This window comes from Lithobates pipiens, unplaced genomic scaffold (genome assembly GCF_037356315.1).
Source record: "Lithobates pipiens isolate NorthernLeopardFrog02 unplaced genomic scaffold, aLitPip1_a1.2 Scaffold_18, whole genome shotgun sequence".
NCBI classification, from domain to species: Eukaryota; Metazoa; Chordata; class Amphibia; order Anura; family Ranidae; genus Lithobates; species Lithobates pipiens.
Window position 1 is genome coordinate 42,863,125 of NW_027507758.1, and position 17,059 is coordinate 42,880,183.

Below are 17,059 nucleotides of genomic sequence, written 5' to 3' on the forward strand. Positions count from 1 at the left end.
TTGTGCAACTCACCGATGCTCTCTCCTCGGTGCCGGAACGAAAAATACCGACACGGAGGAGAGATTACATCACTTCCTCTCCTGTGTTTACGTTACAGGAGAGGAAGTGATGCAATGCTTCACTCCCATTCGTCAGGAGCGATCGCGAGGGGGTGGCCATGAATGAATGGCCGCCTCCTCATCACCGATCGCTCCTGCATGGATACCGACCGCCGCAGGCACCGGGCGGGGGCCCGGTCGGGCCCCCGACCCGCGGGAAGGCAGGGACGTACATGTACGCCCATATGCCTGCCCGTGCCATGCTGTCGACGTACATCGTCGTGCGGCGGTCGGGAAGTGGTTAAAGTAACGCCACTCTTGTTAAGAGAAAAACACTCCCCTCTGGGTGATCTATGTACATTGCAAGGATTTTAACACAATTTGTTTAGGATTCCTACCTTTTGTTATTCTGAAGAAATAGCTGTTTGTTTCTCTGTGTCCGTGTGCTAAGTGAAACTGTATGAGAGCACCTTCACAATTATCAACCAGCTGCTGCACCTGCAGGGCTCTATTGAGGAGAATTGCTGGGTCTGCATCCCTTTAGATTGGATCTTCTTTGGAAGTAAATAACCAAAAAATTTGATTTTTGTTACAAGGGATGCCAAAAATCTGACTTGTATTGTGCAGACTTCTGGGAAAATCAGTGAGCCAATCACACAAGCAGGAAATGACATATCTAGGGGGTGCTGTGTACACTATCTGTATACAAAGCACCTCCAGGTAGCCATATCGCATTTTACAGAAAATTACAGTGCTACAGATTGAAAAGGAAATTTTTATTAACATTTAATTACAATATGACTTGTGTCGCAATTGTATATGCTATATTATTTTATAATGTGCTAATGTTTTTCGCAAAAGTGGAGTTACCCTTTAAATTGATTTTTCTTTTTTTTTTTTTTCTTTCTAGAATGTATATTTAAAGCATTATCATCATGTAATAACTGTCATTTTTTCACAACAGATAAAGATCTGCTCCCTTTCCAGTGGTGCTGTATTAATACCCCTCTGTGCCATTTATTCTATGAGAGAAGACCCCCGGTATCCTGTTCAGACTATACATCACCAGGCCTGGGTACGTCATTTATGGCATGTGTCACAGTCACACTTTGTTCTTTAAGAATTGTAAACATTTTAAGAATTTCAGTTCTTTAACCACTTTAACACCGGACCATTTTGCTGGCTTATGACCAGACCACTTTTTGCAATTCGGCTACTGCGTCGATTTAACTGACAATTGTGCGCACATCCGACGTGGCTTCCAAACAAAATTGACGTTCTTTTTTTCCCACAAATAGAGCTTTCTTTTGGTGGTATTTCATCACCCCTGTGTTTTTTATTTTTTTGCGCTACAAACAAAAAATAGCGACAATTTTGAAAAAAAAAGCGCATTATTTTTAACTTTTTGCTATAATAAATATCCCCCAAAAATATATACAAAACCATTTTTTTCCCTCAGTTTCGGCCTATACGTATTCTTCTACATATTTTTGGTAAAAAAAATCACAATAAGCGATTATTGATTGGTTTGCGCAAAATTTATAGCATTTACAAGATACAGTAGGGTATTGTTTTATGGTATTTTTAATAACAATTTTTTTTTACTAGTAATAGCGGCAATCAGCGATTTTTATTGTTATTGCAACATTATGGCGAACACATCGGACATTTTTGACGCATTTTTGGGACCATTGTCATTTATACAGCAATCAGTGCTATACCAATGCACTGATTCCTGGTAAATGACACTGGCAGTGAAGGAGTTAACCACTAGGTGGCAGTGTAGGGGTTAAGTGTGTCCTAGGGGCGTGTTGCTGACTGTGGGGGGGGCGGGGCTGTGTTGTACACATCACTGATCTCTGATCATAGGGATCATAGGGAGCAGAGATCAGTGTCACTGTTTCTAGGCAAAATGGGGAGATGCTTGTTTACTTCAGCATCTCCCTGTGAGACGATTGCAGGTATCCCTGCGGCGATTGAGTCCATGGGACCACGATCGGACTCACGGAGGTCCCCACCGGTGGCGATCATGCGATCACACGGCAGCAAATTTAAAGGGACGTACCCATATGTCCATTTGCCTGTCCGTGCCATTCTGCCGACGTATATGTGTGTGCGCCGGTCGGGAAGTGGTTAAGAATTTTAGTAGGAAAAACATCCGTGATTTACTAAAAATTGGTGCACAGTCCTGTGGTGGCTCGTCCATTAGGGGCGCCCGGGCGCCTCCCCCTCTCTCCACTCCACCCCCTATATGCAATGCGTAGTATGAATCTATCCACGGCCACCCCTATTCATGCATCTGGCCCCTTTCAGGGCACCGGGCGCATGAATTATAGTGGCCAGGTTTTTCTTTTTTTGAAGCACCTGATTAGAGCCAGTGGCTCTAATCGGCTTCAAAAAAGGGTGGACTCGGGTTGCAGAGCATGCGAAATGAGAGCCCACCCAGGTGTGTTACAACAGCGAATGAATATTAGAATACTGTTTGCGGCCTCCCTCCCCCAATGTTAAATTCCACTGGTGCACACAGAATCTGGTGCAGCTGTGCATAGTACCCAATCAGCTTCTAATTTCAGCTTGTTCAATTAAACTTTGACAATAACACCTGGAAACTGATTGGTTACTATGAGAAAATTGAAAAATGGACTTTAACGGCACGTATATAAAAATATAAGCAATTTTTAATGGTTCACATAAATTACAAATGTATACAGTACACATTTAATAAAACACATCAATTATACATAGAAAAGCACCCATTGATTAGCCCAAGAAAAATGCCACGTGTATACTTCCTGTGGGTAATTTTCTATGTATAATTGATGTGTTTTATTAAATGTGTACTGTATACGTTTGTAATTTATGTGAACCATTAAAACTGTTTTATATTTTTCTATACGTGCCGTTAAAGTCCATTTATCCTACCATTCAATTTTCTCAATTTATTAGGATGTGGCACATGTATACTCGGGCTGTTTTGATTCCCTCCCCAGGGCACAGCACTCACATTATTTTACTGATTGGTTACTATGCACAGCTGCACCAGATTCTGTGTGCACTGGTTTTAGTAAATCTCCCCCACTGTAAGGCCCCTTTCACACCTGAATGTTTTGTAGCTTGAAGCCAGAAGCTACAAAACGCTTGAGGGGAAAAAAAATCCATTATTCTTTATGGAGATGGTTCACATATCCACTCCAAGTCGCCTGAAGCCCTACGCCCAGGGGCGTAGCTATAGGGGTCTCAGGGGTCTCAATTGTGACCGGCCCCATGCAGCTCCCCTGTGCACCTGATAGGAGGGGCAGTGGGGGTGACAGTTTCTCTGTATGTCAACCCCGCCACCCCTCCTATCCAGTCTCTGCAGCCAGGTCTATGCGCAGTGTTTGGCTCACCATGCCTCTACCTTAGGAACTTTTGCTGAGCCATAAACCAGTCATGGGGGGAAGGGGATCCAGAGAAGGCCGAACTACAAGTCCCTGAAGAGGGGGGAGGGGCAGAAGAGCCCATGAGGGTCAACAAAGTATTAATTACACCCAACCACCTACTATAACTGACCTAGGATGCTCTGCCCCTAGATAAATAACAAAAATATAAACCACTGACACCAGTGGCAGTACTGCCAGGGCAGGAAAGGTCTCCCTTGCAACTGTACCCTGGTGTTCTGCCACTGTGGGGTGACCCCATGACAGCAAGAAGGTGGCCCACTGTAGAACATGTGAAAGAATCCCACTACAGGACTGTAAAAAAGGGCTCTGCGACAGAAGTAAAGGGCCTCTGGATCAGCAACAAGGGCCCCGAGCCCAGAGGGAAGGGCCCCAGCTGGGGGTCAGGGGGGGCTCTTCATGGTTTCTTGCACCGGGGGCCCTGAAGGTTCTAGTTATGCCTCTGCCTACGCCTGAAGCTCAAACAAGTTCTGGACCCTTTTTTGTCGCTCGAATCCGGAAGATTTGGAGTAGATGACAAAATTAAAAAATATAGCAACAAATGCTGAAACAGATGATAATATTTCCTATTGGCTAATAAAAAAAATAGCAAAACTCAAAAACGCCAGAAAACGCTGCATGGAAATGCGCAAATACACACGACAAAATGCGCGACAATGTGCCAGAAAAACGCTCAAAACCGCTACGCTCAGTTGTGAATGGGGCCTTAAAGAGGAAGTAAACTCTCCCACTCTGATGCCTCTCTTCATTTAGTCCATTATAATAAGTAATTATCAATGTATAGCCACTGTAATCCAGCCCAAATCGCATATTACTTACTGTTTAAAGAAACTTTAAAAAACTTATTTCCAGGGGTTAGGCAGCACCATCTTAAGTATTGTTTTCTGAGTCCACAGAGGAGTGTATTTCCGCCCTTACATTGAGCCCTTCCTGTACTGTTAACCAAGCCTCCTTCTCAATCCAACGTTTCTATGGCAACCCTGCTTCCCTGTTCATAGCTGACTTGTTTTATTTCATAGTATTTACTTGTGCCGATGTCTAATGTTTCCCTTTGTCAGTCTTATCAACTTCAGCTGATAAGACTTCAGTAATGGCCAGGTTTACATTGTATGTCATGTCACATGGTCACATGGTGTGTAGGAGGAAGCTCTGAATGATTCTGAAGTCTCGTGGGAGTTCAGTGCTGTGTGCCATAGGAAGTCCTGATAACAGAGAGATAAGACATAGAGAGTGTGCCGTAAATCAGGGGAGATCTGGGCATGCTCAGTGACTTCATTCTAAAGAACAAAAAGGATTACAACAATACTAAGCAAGTAAGGAGATATCTACAAGCAGTGTTAATTAGGGGTTTTTATGCTGATTTACATAGGACAAAGTTGTAGGGGGGGGGTTTACAACCACTTTAAGTCTACAGCACGCTGCTTCCTTTACCGTTCCTGTAATATAGTGATTTAAGATTCTGGATGTTTTCTATTCTTTTCAGGGCAAGTGTATGGGACTTTGCATTTCACAATGTTTGATGGACAAGAATACACATTTAAAGGTCTCGGGGAGTTTGTCATTGTCAGGCTTTCATCCGCCAAGGGAGCTAACGTCTTCACTCTTCAGGGTCAGACAGAGAAACGCGAGAATGGATATGGAAACACCACTGCACTTATACGATTGGCCGCTTTCTACCAAGGCACACTCAAGGTAAGTGACTAGCGCCCTCAAACATCTGTAGACGTCTTTCAGCATTTTTCTCGTCCACTGATGTTTATCTCATTGTGTGGGATGCAGGTGGAATGGCGAATCTCTGAAAACAGGAAAGATTTGCTTGCTTTAGTGGATGATAAACAGGTGGAATTCAAGAAAAGTGAGTATTTATCTAAGCGTTATGGGGTAGAATATACTGTATATTCACACTACAAAATAGGCCAGAGGGGGAACATTTTACAAATAATGACAGTACATCAAATTGCATATAGGAACTTTGGTTAATTAGAATCCCTGCTTTCTAATACGTTTATCTTATAGTTCTCAATATGTAAAAGCACACTATATAAAAACATACCCAAATTCACAGCACCACTCCAGGTCCACACCTCTTGCCTTCTGTGAACAACGCGCTATAGCCAGTCTCTTCAATGCCTTGGCTGAGGGAAGGAGGTTCTCACCCAAGATTTGATGGTACATGGCCCCGTCCATCGTCGCTTTAATGCGGTGAAGTTGTCCTGTCTCCTTAGCAGAAAAACACCCCCAAAGCATAATGTTTCCACCTCCATGTTTGATGGTGGAGATGGTGTTCTTGGGGACATAAGCAGCATTCTTCCTCCTCCTCCAAACACGGCAGGTTGACTTGATGCCAAAGAGCTTGATTTTGGTCTCATCTGACCACAACACTTTCACCCAGTTCTCCTCTGAATCATTCATTAGCAGACTTCAGATGGGTCTGTACATGTGCTTTCTTGAGTAGGGTGACCTTTACGGCACTGCAGGATTTCAGTACTTCATGATGTAGTGTGTTACCAATTGTTTTCTTGGTGACTATGGTCCCAGCTGCCTTGAGATCATTGTCAAGATTCCCCCTATGTAGTTCTGGGCTGATTCCTCACCGTTCTCATGATCATTGAAACTTCACAAGGTGAGATCTTGCATGGAGCCCCAGACCAAGAGAGATTGACCATTATTTTGTATTTCTTCCTTTTGCAAAAAATCACAACTCTCGTCACCCTCTCACCAAGCTGCTTGACGGTGGTCTTGTGGCCCATTCCAGCCTTGTGTAGGTCTACAATCTTTCCCCAGACATCCTTGGGCAGCTCTTTGGTCTTGACCATGGTGGAGAGATTGGAATTGATTGCATCTGGGACAGGTGCCTTTTATACAGGCAACAAGCTGAGATTAGGAGCACTCCATTTAAGAGAGTGCTCCTAATCTCAGCTCATTACCTGTATAGAAGACACCTGGGAGCCAGAAATCTTGCTGATTGATAGGGGTTCAAATACTTATTTCACTCATTAAAATGCAAATCAATTTATAACTTTTGAAATGCGTTTTCTGTATATTTTTGTTGTTATTCTGTCTCTCACTGTTAAAATAAACCTACAATTAAAATTATACACTGATCATTTCTTTGTCAGTGGGCAACCATACAAAATCAGCAGGGGATCAAATACTTTTTTCCCTCACTGTAGAAAGATGAAAGCCGCACTCCAGTGTTAGCTCCTTCTGACATTTTTATTCAGTTGGCAACAAAGCAACTGTATTCCAGAGTTAATTTCATAGACTAAGTACAAAGAAGTATAGTAGACTAAAATACAACTAAATCAATTCAGGTGACTAAAATACAACTAGAACTAAAATGGCATTTAAGAGACTGACTAAAACCATGGCTTTTTTTTCAGCTGGAACTAGTGGAACTTAGTTCCACCACCTCTGGCTCAGGCCCTCTACTTACATAAAGGGAGCAAAGATCCCCCCTATTCAAAATAGTAGCACTCAACGAATAGATATCGGGAGGTGTGATGAAAAATTAGACTACATCAACGCAAAAAAATAAAAAACAAATAGATATCCACACACCTGCATGAGTTAAACTACAATTATTTATTTTGCCTAAAATACCAATGTACGTAGACATGTGCACACTGAAATATTTAGCTTCAGAATTTCGCTTTCGTCTGAAAAATACATTTATTTAGTTACTTCCGAAAATCGTTTTTATTTATTTTGTTTAGTTAAAAATGCATTAGTCCGAAAATCCTAAATAATTAAGGTTAAATCTGTCATTGAAGGCTTATCGTGTCTGTCGAATGTTCTAAGAAGATTCGACGGAGCATCTAAACTGTACGTCGAATGTTCCGCCTACAAGCTATAGTAGAATTCAAATGTTGTATGACACGAGTAATAATTATATTTATTGATTATTATTACTTGTCAACCAACATTAGAATTCTTCTATAGCCCATGGGTGGATCATTTGACCATAAATGTCCGCTCGTGGTGACTGCTTCGTCGAATCTTCATGTAGAATCTTTTTTCACTATGTCGAATAATCTTGGACTAATAGAGTTAGGTTAGGCACATTTAACCTTTTTTGCTATTGTCTCTATAATGTCGAATCTTTTCTCTCTATGTAGAATAATCCTGGACTAATAGAGTTAAGGTTAGGATTCGGTTTTTGGATTCTGCACATTCGTTATCGTTTTACCAAAAATACCCGAAATTCGGACGAAAATGCATTTGGATGAAAACTAATGTACATGTCTAGTACATAGAAAAAAACACCAATCCCTATATCCCTCTATATGTTAGGCCAAGGGGAGAGGTCCCCAAGAGAAAAGAGAAAAGGGGGGTTCTCCCTTAGGGTCTAATCCCACCCAACAACTAAAAACACAAACTGCATAAATGGTGTGAATGGAGAAATCCCTCAGAAAAAGGAGGGGGCACACAAATCACACAGTCTACAGACCTTATCCCTCCCCTAGTATAAAATACCCCCATATAGGTCACCCATAGGACAAAGATAATGCAAACATTTCCTAATGTGGGGCAGTGTATTCCCGAAAAAATGGGTTATATGTCACTGTCCCACAATGGAATAAGGCACAGCCTAAGATGCACTGAATGAGACCCACCGAAGGGCTCCCAGTCGTCAGTCAGTCAATAATTAAGTGCATATATTATACATCCTACTAGTAGTCTTATCCTGATGGATAGTGTATAATTAGAGAAGAGGAAGCGTTTTCAAATACTCCAAAGATTGTATGCAATAACAAGTTGTTAAATTTTCACCAAGTGTGACGCAATAGTATTATTTTCATATTTTGTTAGTCTGAGACTATTCCCACAGCCTGCAGGTAATACTCATGATTTTCCTTAGTACACACATGTAGCTTGTCTAATAGCTTCACAGTCACTGGTTTATGCAATTTATCATCAATCGAAATCAGTCTGTTGGTGTATGTCCAATCATCTCCAATTGCCAACCAAATAATAGTTTTCTTGATATTTCAATGTATGTCTGTATATATGATGTTGGCTCTCGCCCTCCTCACATTGAAAGTAAGCTAAGAAAGACACTGTGCAAAAATCTCAGAGTATTACAAGGTATAAAGCAATGTTCATAAATATTGTAGTAAAATATTACTAGTTACTATTAAAATATTACAGTCCCCTTTCAGGAAGTGGAAAACCGCTTGACGTCCATGATGGTCAACGAACAAATGTCTAGTATACTCAAAGACATGTGTAGCACTGACTCCCGAAGGAGTGGCTGATTTGATTTGGGCCTGCACTCTAGTAACAAAACCCCACTAATTTGCTTCAGTCCCATTGACACAGCTGTGGTGCAATACAATACAGTAAAATATAATATATCACAATATACCTATATTGTCCTCTCAGGATCCACTGGCTCCACCTGCTGAGAGAAAATAATACTCCACACAACGAGATACTTAACCAAAGTATATTTTACTATATGTATATTTTCAAATAGGTGATTACAACAATTGTACTGTCATCTAACATAGATTGACAGGACAATGAACTTTGGTAAAACAGTTACAAACAATATATATATATATATATATATATATATATATATGGGAGCACCCCCTACTTTTGTAGCTATGCTTGACATCTCACTCAGTCTTTATCTTCAGATCTTTGCTAGCAAGGGTAACTCCATATAAATTTGTAATCCAAGGTTAAAGCAGTTAAAATTGAATTAAGGTTGATTCTAGTACTGCTTTCACAAATATAATACAGTGCTTGAAGTGTGGTAGTAAGTAGGCCTTATGCCTGCCTAGAGTCAGTTGCTATACTCCTTCTCCGTGGGACTAGGTATCCCAGCGAGGCCTGTATGTAAGTCTGACTAAGTACAATGGTTTAGAAAACAATGAGTAGCAACCCACTCACCAACTGAATCGGGAACCCTGGTATGGTAACTTTGGTCTGGTAGTTGCAGCTTGCTTCTGCGTCAGCCGGTTCCGTCACTCCGTCCCATAAGAGTTGAAGCTGTTATAGCGGCAAAGGGTGGGCCAACTCAATATCAAACCCTACGGACTAAGACCTGGATGCCATTAAAGTTCATGTGCGTGTAAAGGCAGGCTTTACCGCTACTTTTGGTAATATAGCGTATGTAATTTTAAGACTGTTATTGTTGTTATTCTTGAGAGTTTTGATCACTGGTAAGGTCCCATCTTTCACCTTTTTTTGATTGCCAATCTTAGTATAGGGTTGTGATGCCGCACATATCCATCTATACTTATTACTTTGAAGTAAAAGAGATATGACCTGCCAAACACCATAGTGACAGAACCTCCATCCCTATTATATATAAAACAGGAAAGGAAATTTGACTTTGAATGAGGAATGTCACTGTTACAGATATTGTACAGGTCATCATTATATAAATGTCTTATTAATCAAATGCAAATACAAATACTATTTGTATTTGATTAATAAAACATTTATATAATAATGACCTATGCAATATGTGTAACAGTGATGTTCCTCATTCAAAGTCCTACTAATTTCCTTTCCTGTTTTATTATTTTGAAGTATCTATCTATATTTTGCCTTGGGTCACACGTGTTTTAGAACATTCGAAAGCACATGTCAAAACACAAAGGTGCAAATTGAGCCATTGATATTGAACAATGTTTTCATCTTTGAATACGTATTCCATCTTATTTTGCAGATGTAATGTACTTCAGCCAAAACAGTTTTTCTCTCCTAAAAATAGAAGAAAAAAGGATTGCGATTGTGTACAGCTGTGGTCTGCAGGTGTCTGTGGGAATGGGCGAAGGCGCCATTTTGCAGGCCGTGGTTCTTCTACCGCAGACGTTCCTCCGTAAAACTCTTGGCCTGCTAGGATTATGGAGCGCAAGTAAAGATGACGGCATCACGCAGTCCAATGGACTTGTTTTGTCTTTCCCGGGGAATGTCCTGCCGAATGAGGAAAACCTTTATAATTTTGGCCTTTCATGTAAGTTTTGTGAAGTACCGTGGGAGCTTTAACATATGGATTTAAAAGAGGCAGCTGGGTAATCAAAGAACGAGTATTCTCTGCTAATGAGATGCAAAATCACTGAATCATTAATGAAGACAGGGTGTAATTACTTCACTTGAAAACCGTAGACAAGTGCACGGGTGTCCATAAATTATATGTTTGAACATGTCAATGGGCATTTTTCTCATATTTACATTTCTCAGTGTAAATCCAGGGAATGTTTCTGTGTATGACTCTATTATTATAGCATGCTCCGTGAAAATATTTTTTGCAACCATCCACTGATTGATTTTGCTTTTTGCCTGAATTTTTTTTTTTTTAAAGTCAACTTGTGACCAAAAGTGGTGGCTGGTGGGAATCTTTTTTGGGAGGGGTGGCAAACAGTATGTCACCCCCCCCCCCCCCCCCCCGGGTTGGTCGGTCGGGAGCACTTACCCCATCACCGGCGACTTCCGCCTACTTGGCAGGGGCGGTGACGGCGGCCTCCTGTTCTTCATCACCGACGGCTTTTTGTTCTCCTGCTCTCCACGGTGGTGGCTTCTGTCTTCTCCCTCCTTAGCGGCCAATCAGTACTTTTCTCTTTTCTCTCACACCCCCGTTTCTGATTGGCCGGATTGAGGAGCAGTATTTATTCGCTGTTGTAACACACCTGGGTGGGCTTCAGGACGCATGCTCTGCGACCCTAGCCCACCCGATTTTGAAGCCTATTAGAGCCTCTGGCTCTAATCGAGTGCTTCAAAAGTACACCCCTGCTGCTGTAATTCATGCGCCCGGTGACCCAAAAGGGGCCAGATGCATGAATAGGGCCATGGCGGCCATGGATAGAATCATGCTATGCTGGAGAGAGGGGGCGGCACCCGGGCGCCCCTAATGGATGGGCCGCCACTGGTGACCAGATAAAACACATGAAGCTTGAAAACTGGGGACACACATAGGGCTAGAGATGCTGCACACCCTAAAAATGTGCCACAAAGAAAAGTTGGAAGATCCCCATGATTTTAAGCAGGCATCATTTTAACTACTTCAGCCCCAGAAGAATTTACCCCCTTCCTGACCAGAGCACTTTTTGCGATGCGGCACTGCGTCGCTTTAACTGAAAATTGCGCGGTCGTGCGATGTGGCTCCCAAACAAAATTGACGTCCTTTTTTCCCCACAAATAGAGCTTTCTTTTGGTGGTATTTGATCACCCCTGCAGTTTTTATTTTTTGCGATATAAACAAAAAAAGAGCGACAATTTTGAAAAAAACGCATTACTTTTTAAATTTTGCTATAATAAATATCCCCCTCAGTTTCAGTATTCTTCTACATATTTTTGGTTAAAAAAAATGTTAATAAGCGATTATTTATTGGTTTGCGCAAAAGTTATAGTGTTTACAAAATAGGGAATAGTTTTATGGCATTTTTATTAACATTTTTTTTTAAATGGCGGCAATCAGCTATTTTTATTGTGACTGCAAAATTATGGCGGACACTTTGGATATTTTTGACACATTTTTGGGACCATTGTCATTTATACAGCAATCAGTGCTACACAAATACACTGATTCCCGTGTAAATGACACTGGCATGAAGGGGTTAAGTGTGTCCTGGAGCGTGTTTCTAACTGTGGGGTGGGCATGGCTGTGTGTGACGCGTCACTGATCTCTGCTCCAATCACAGGGAGCAGAGATCAGTGACACTGTCACTAGGTAGAACGGGAGATGCTTGTTTACATTAGCATGTCCCCGTTCTTCCTCCCCGTGAGGCGATTGTGGGTATCCCCATGGCGACCGAGTCCATGGGACTCGCGACCTGACTCACGGAGCTTGCCGCAGGCATGCGCACCTGCTGGCCACCTCTTAAAGGGCAATGTACAGGTACGTGATTCTGCCTGTACGAGCCCTTCTGCCGACGTATATCGGCATGAGGCGGTAGGGAATCGGTTAAGCCTGTTGCCTATTGATAATTCTCTGCATGGGACTCAATGTCTCTATCACATGGGTGGCCAGGGGCGTTGATAAGGCAGTACAGCCAGCCCTCCTATACTGGCCCTGGGCCCCATCAGTTCAAAAGAGGGGTCTGGCCCCTGCTGAGCAGGAGGGCCAGCTGTCCTTTCTTATTGTAGACACTGATCCTCTTCTGCCACCCCTGCAGCGCTGCCAGCTTTTCCTCCTCTCCCTCCCTCCGGCTGCACTGTAGGGGGGTTGTTTCTAGCATGTGCGATCCTTCCAGCTGCTATCCGGTCCCCCCCTGTGTGCCCCTTTCCCCCACCGCGCTTCTGGCTTCCCTCCTCTCCCGCTGGCACCTGCTGTGGGCACACAGCGGGATGTTTCAGGATGGAAAGTAAGGTAAGGGACCAATAAATATGTAATTTACTGGCCCCTTCATTTCCCGAATGAACACCAATCACTGAGTACCAATCACTGCTATGTCCTTTCATCACTGAAGCATAGTATGCTTAAGTTTGTGAATGAGCTGGAAGCCTCAGAGCGCTTTCTATTCGTTCACCCGTGCAGCTGAGGCTACAGAGAAAGGGACTGATAAATTAATGTCAGGTAGGCTGTATGGGGCCCTGTTATTTCTAACAGCAGCCCTGTAGGTGGCAGTGCCTACAGCCTTCTGAAAAGCGATCTGCAAAGGATCACATTCCAGAGGGCCATATAGCCATGTCTGCCATCATTCAGGAGGTGATCTTGCTGCCTCCTGAATGTCTGTTTCTTTGTTTTGTTTTTGTAATCTCAAGAAGAATTTTGTATTATACCGCATGGCAACCACATGCCTCAGTGGGCTAGTTTGACAGGTGGTGCCACCTATCAAACTCCACAAATCGAGTTAAAATGGTACCAGTCATGAACTAAAGCAGTCGCCGTATATGTACAGCCCCATCCTGCTGTAATGTTAGAATTTTGGAGGGTGGCCAGGGGGGTTGTGGTAAAACTGTAGCCCATGTCAAACAGTCCTTATAGTATATATTAATATATATATATTTTTTATTATTATTATATTATAGTATAAAATATATTATGTATAACATTTTTTTTCCTCCCAGGGGTTGTGCCAGCTCCTGAAAGCCTTTTGGTGTCTAAACAAAGTGTGGAGATTAGGAAAGCCTTTAAACCAACTTTCACTTCAGCTTTATTGAGCACAGCCGCGCCAACAGCATTGCGAGATGCAAATGAGACATGCTCAGGATTAATCCAATGTGTACACGACTACTTGATGTCCAATAGCAGCGCTGTGGGGCGTCAGACAGCAAAGGCCTTTAATGACTTTAAACAGATGGTAACATTGTATGGTAAGAACCCCACCCTTTCATCAAATGCTTCACTGCTTGGTGGCAAGGATTAGTCCACCGAAAGCACATATTTCAGTCTTGGGCTAATGCCGGTGATCAGAACCGCTCATCATACCTTATTATGCATCTGCATATGAGTTCCCAGCTCAACCTACTGAGGAGGATATTAAAAGGGGGTATAAGGGTGTTCTCATTGCAAGGTTCATCATTTAGTTTGCAACACACAAAATAAAGCAACAGGAGAAGTAAAGCTGGCCACTGATCGGCTGAATAAAAGACAAAAAACAGGTTCCTCTGTCCATCTCGCTGTCAGAATACACTGCTCAATTAGCTTTAGCCAGGGCTGGATTAACATAGGGGCTTTTGGAGCTGCAACTCAAGGCCCCTACCTTAATATAGGCCTAGCCACCTTAAAAGAACAGACTGCTCATGGAAAGCAATGGGCTAACGAGGAGAGATCTCCCCTGATGGACCCTGCATTCCACATCCACCGCCTGGGCAGGGTGGTGGGATTGATAATGGGCGCCACAGCAGTCCTAATGGAAGCCTGGAGCACACCAATGCTGGGCTCCTACAGAAGTCTGGGGCTTCCATAGTGTTAGTCCTGCATGGCTGCACACTTTTAGCTCAGGGTACATGCCAATGCATGGACCTTACAAGGAAACCTGGCAAATCAAATTCCAGGCTTCCCTAGTGTTACACCTGTCCCAGGGGGACAGAAACAAAGGTACCGAGCAGTTCTGGTTCGGTCCAAAACAGTGACTGCGCCCTTTTGAACTTGGGCACACGCCAGCACAAGCTCTTGGAAAAGAAGAAGGGTGCCCAGTAAAAGGTCCAACAAAATCTTCAGCACCAAGCGTGTGATGCTCTTAATCCAGCCCTGCCTGTAGCCGTAGACTGACAGAAGTTTTCCAGTATGTCCCTTTGACAGAATTCGTTCAAACATCTGATGTCTGTCGAGCAGGGACAGCCACACACTGAACGCAATTAGAATTTTAATCAGTCTATAGCCAGCTTAAAGGAAGTAATTCATAATGAGCTAGTACCAAATGCATACTATCCACAGATACATGGAGAGCCTCTCTAAAGAAACCTCAGTGATGGAGAGAAGAAACAAAGGGTTATGGAAATGTAACATTGGTGCAGACATCTTACACACAGGGCAGGAAGAACAGTACATTTCTACCTCTTTTCTACTTCAGATTTTCTCTGCCTGAAATGCCCTCCCAGAATGTACACATGGCCCATTCCCAATATCAACTTGGGGTAAAGTTTCGTAAACACCAGTTGCTCAATGGGTTAGGCTCCATGCACATTGTCTTAAAAAAATGCTGCTTCTACAGGAGTTTTGTGTTCTCCCTGTAGAAGCAGCTCAGTGTTATCCTGTGTCCATGCACATTAGGACGTTAAGGGGCATATTTTGAGCTCAACGTTTAGAGGGAGAAAAAAAAACACTCTCCTAAACTCATCTAAACTTTGTACATAAAATGCTCTATATACGCGTTTTTTACTCTGAGAGAACAGGTGTTTTTTTTAAGCCCAGTGTGAATGGAGTCTTACATAGTTACATAGTTAGTTGGCTGGAAAAAAAAGACACAAGTCCATCTAGTTCAACCAATAAAAAGGGTAAGACTTTACAACCTTTTTTTTTTTTTTTGAAAAGCCAGTGGCGTTTGAAACACACCCAAAAACTCCACCCAGTGCCAAAAAAAAGTGCACACACACAAAGTTACACAAAACATGCAACGGGTGTACTATGGTTCTCCCTAGGAAGGACCTTAACCAGATCCCTCGTTAGGCTCCAGACGGGGACTGAGGTACTCAATATGGCCAGATGGACCCCGTGTCTGACCCACCCAAGTACTTGATGGGGCTCCCCTGAAGGGAGACCCCATGAGAGAGGGCGAACCAAGCCAGAAGGACATGTCCACGCCCTCCAAAGACTTTCAGGGTAGGCCCAAGGACCCACACCCTACCAGTCACACAGTGACAAACGTGTACACAATCAACAAAAACATACAAAAAAGTGACAACACAGGGGTAAATAAATAAAAGAAAGTGAGGAGAAGGCAGTAAGAGGAGGAAGTAACTGTTATCATATCTGTACATATACATTATATAGTATTATCGGTAATAAATACATTTCTTGTGAAAAATTCATAAATAAATATTATCATATTTGTAAATAGGTATATAACTAGTATCATCATGTTCACAAATATATGCATGGTAAGCACATGGCAATCATATGACATAATCAATTCACATTCAAGCTGGCAGCCTAATTCGTAATTAAAATGATTAAAAGTGTAACATATCCAGATATTCCTAGTGGGGCACATATCTACATCCATTATATCCCGACGCGTTTCTGTGTAGGAACACTTCATTTATTATCATTACTTATTGACAAATTCTTACTCCTACAATAAAATTTCTCTGCATTGATATACACGCGTCAACCACCTTATTTAAAGCCACAATTTCCCTCTCTTTGTTTCCTTGAACCCAGGATGCATTATATGCTCCTCATTTAAAAACCCAATTCTCTCCATACAGAGCCCCAGTCTATGAACTCCACCGCCGCTCCCATCGCTCCTGCCTAATTACATTTGGGAAATACTAGCCCCCCCCATGGTGGAAAAAGGGGGGCAAGTGTTCTCTACCGAAAAACTGACAGGAAAAAGAGCCACACAAATCTAGACCAGAAGGCATTCCTGGTCTCAGGGAACCTCTGCTAAAAAAAATACTGTATCTACAACTCATGATACATTAGTGTGATGGTCCTTACTCATGTGGACATTGGAAAGAATAGCCAATAGCTATTACAGATATATCCTTACAGATATTTAAAAAGATCATTGGTTTCAGTGAGAAGGCTGAAAGTGCCATTGCTCAAGGAACCCCTAGCAACAACTGGAGGAACCCTAGGGATCGATGGAACGCAGATTGAGAAATCCTGGTTAAGAGACTTGAATTAGAAAGAATATCTAGCCCATTTGGACCTTATTCTTCCAAGACTATCTTGCCTCTATACAATGCCAAATTGACCAAACTCTTGGTATAACCATGTTTTTCTTTATATTATATTAGGTAATGGAGCTCCAAGACTTCTTGATCCGTCCATACTTCAGCTGAAAGTAAATAATACATTCAAGGTGATATTTAATGCATATGATCCAAATAATGACACAGTATCGTTTTCACTTGTACGGCCCATTCCACCGGGAGCTTCCATTACAATGAGTAAGTCATGGTTTTACCACAAAATAAGCAGATCATGGATTATTTGTTATTAGAACTGTTGTTGT

General features: G+C 42.4%; 1 protein-coding gene across 1 annotated transcript in view; it reads left to right on the plus strand.

Moving 5' to 3' along the window:
* Positions 1-17,059, plus strand: part of LOC143986670 (uncharacterized) — a 126,700-nt gene that overhangs the window by 53,785 nt on the left and 55,856 nt on the right. The window contains exons 9-14 of the mRNA XM_077485077.1: positions 1,004-1,114; positions 4,960-5,168; positions 5,256-5,331; positions 10,162-10,449; positions 13,503-13,748; positions 16,842-16,994. Coding sequence (XP_077341203.1) covers positions 1,004-1,114; positions 4,960-5,168; positions 5,256-5,331; positions 10,162-10,449; positions 13,503-13,748; positions 16,842-16,994 — 1,083 coding nt within the window. The remainder of the gene's footprint in view (positions 1-1,003; positions 1,115-4,959; positions 5,169-5,255; positions 5,332-10,161; positions 10,450-13,502; positions 13,749-16,841; positions 16,995-17,059) is intronic.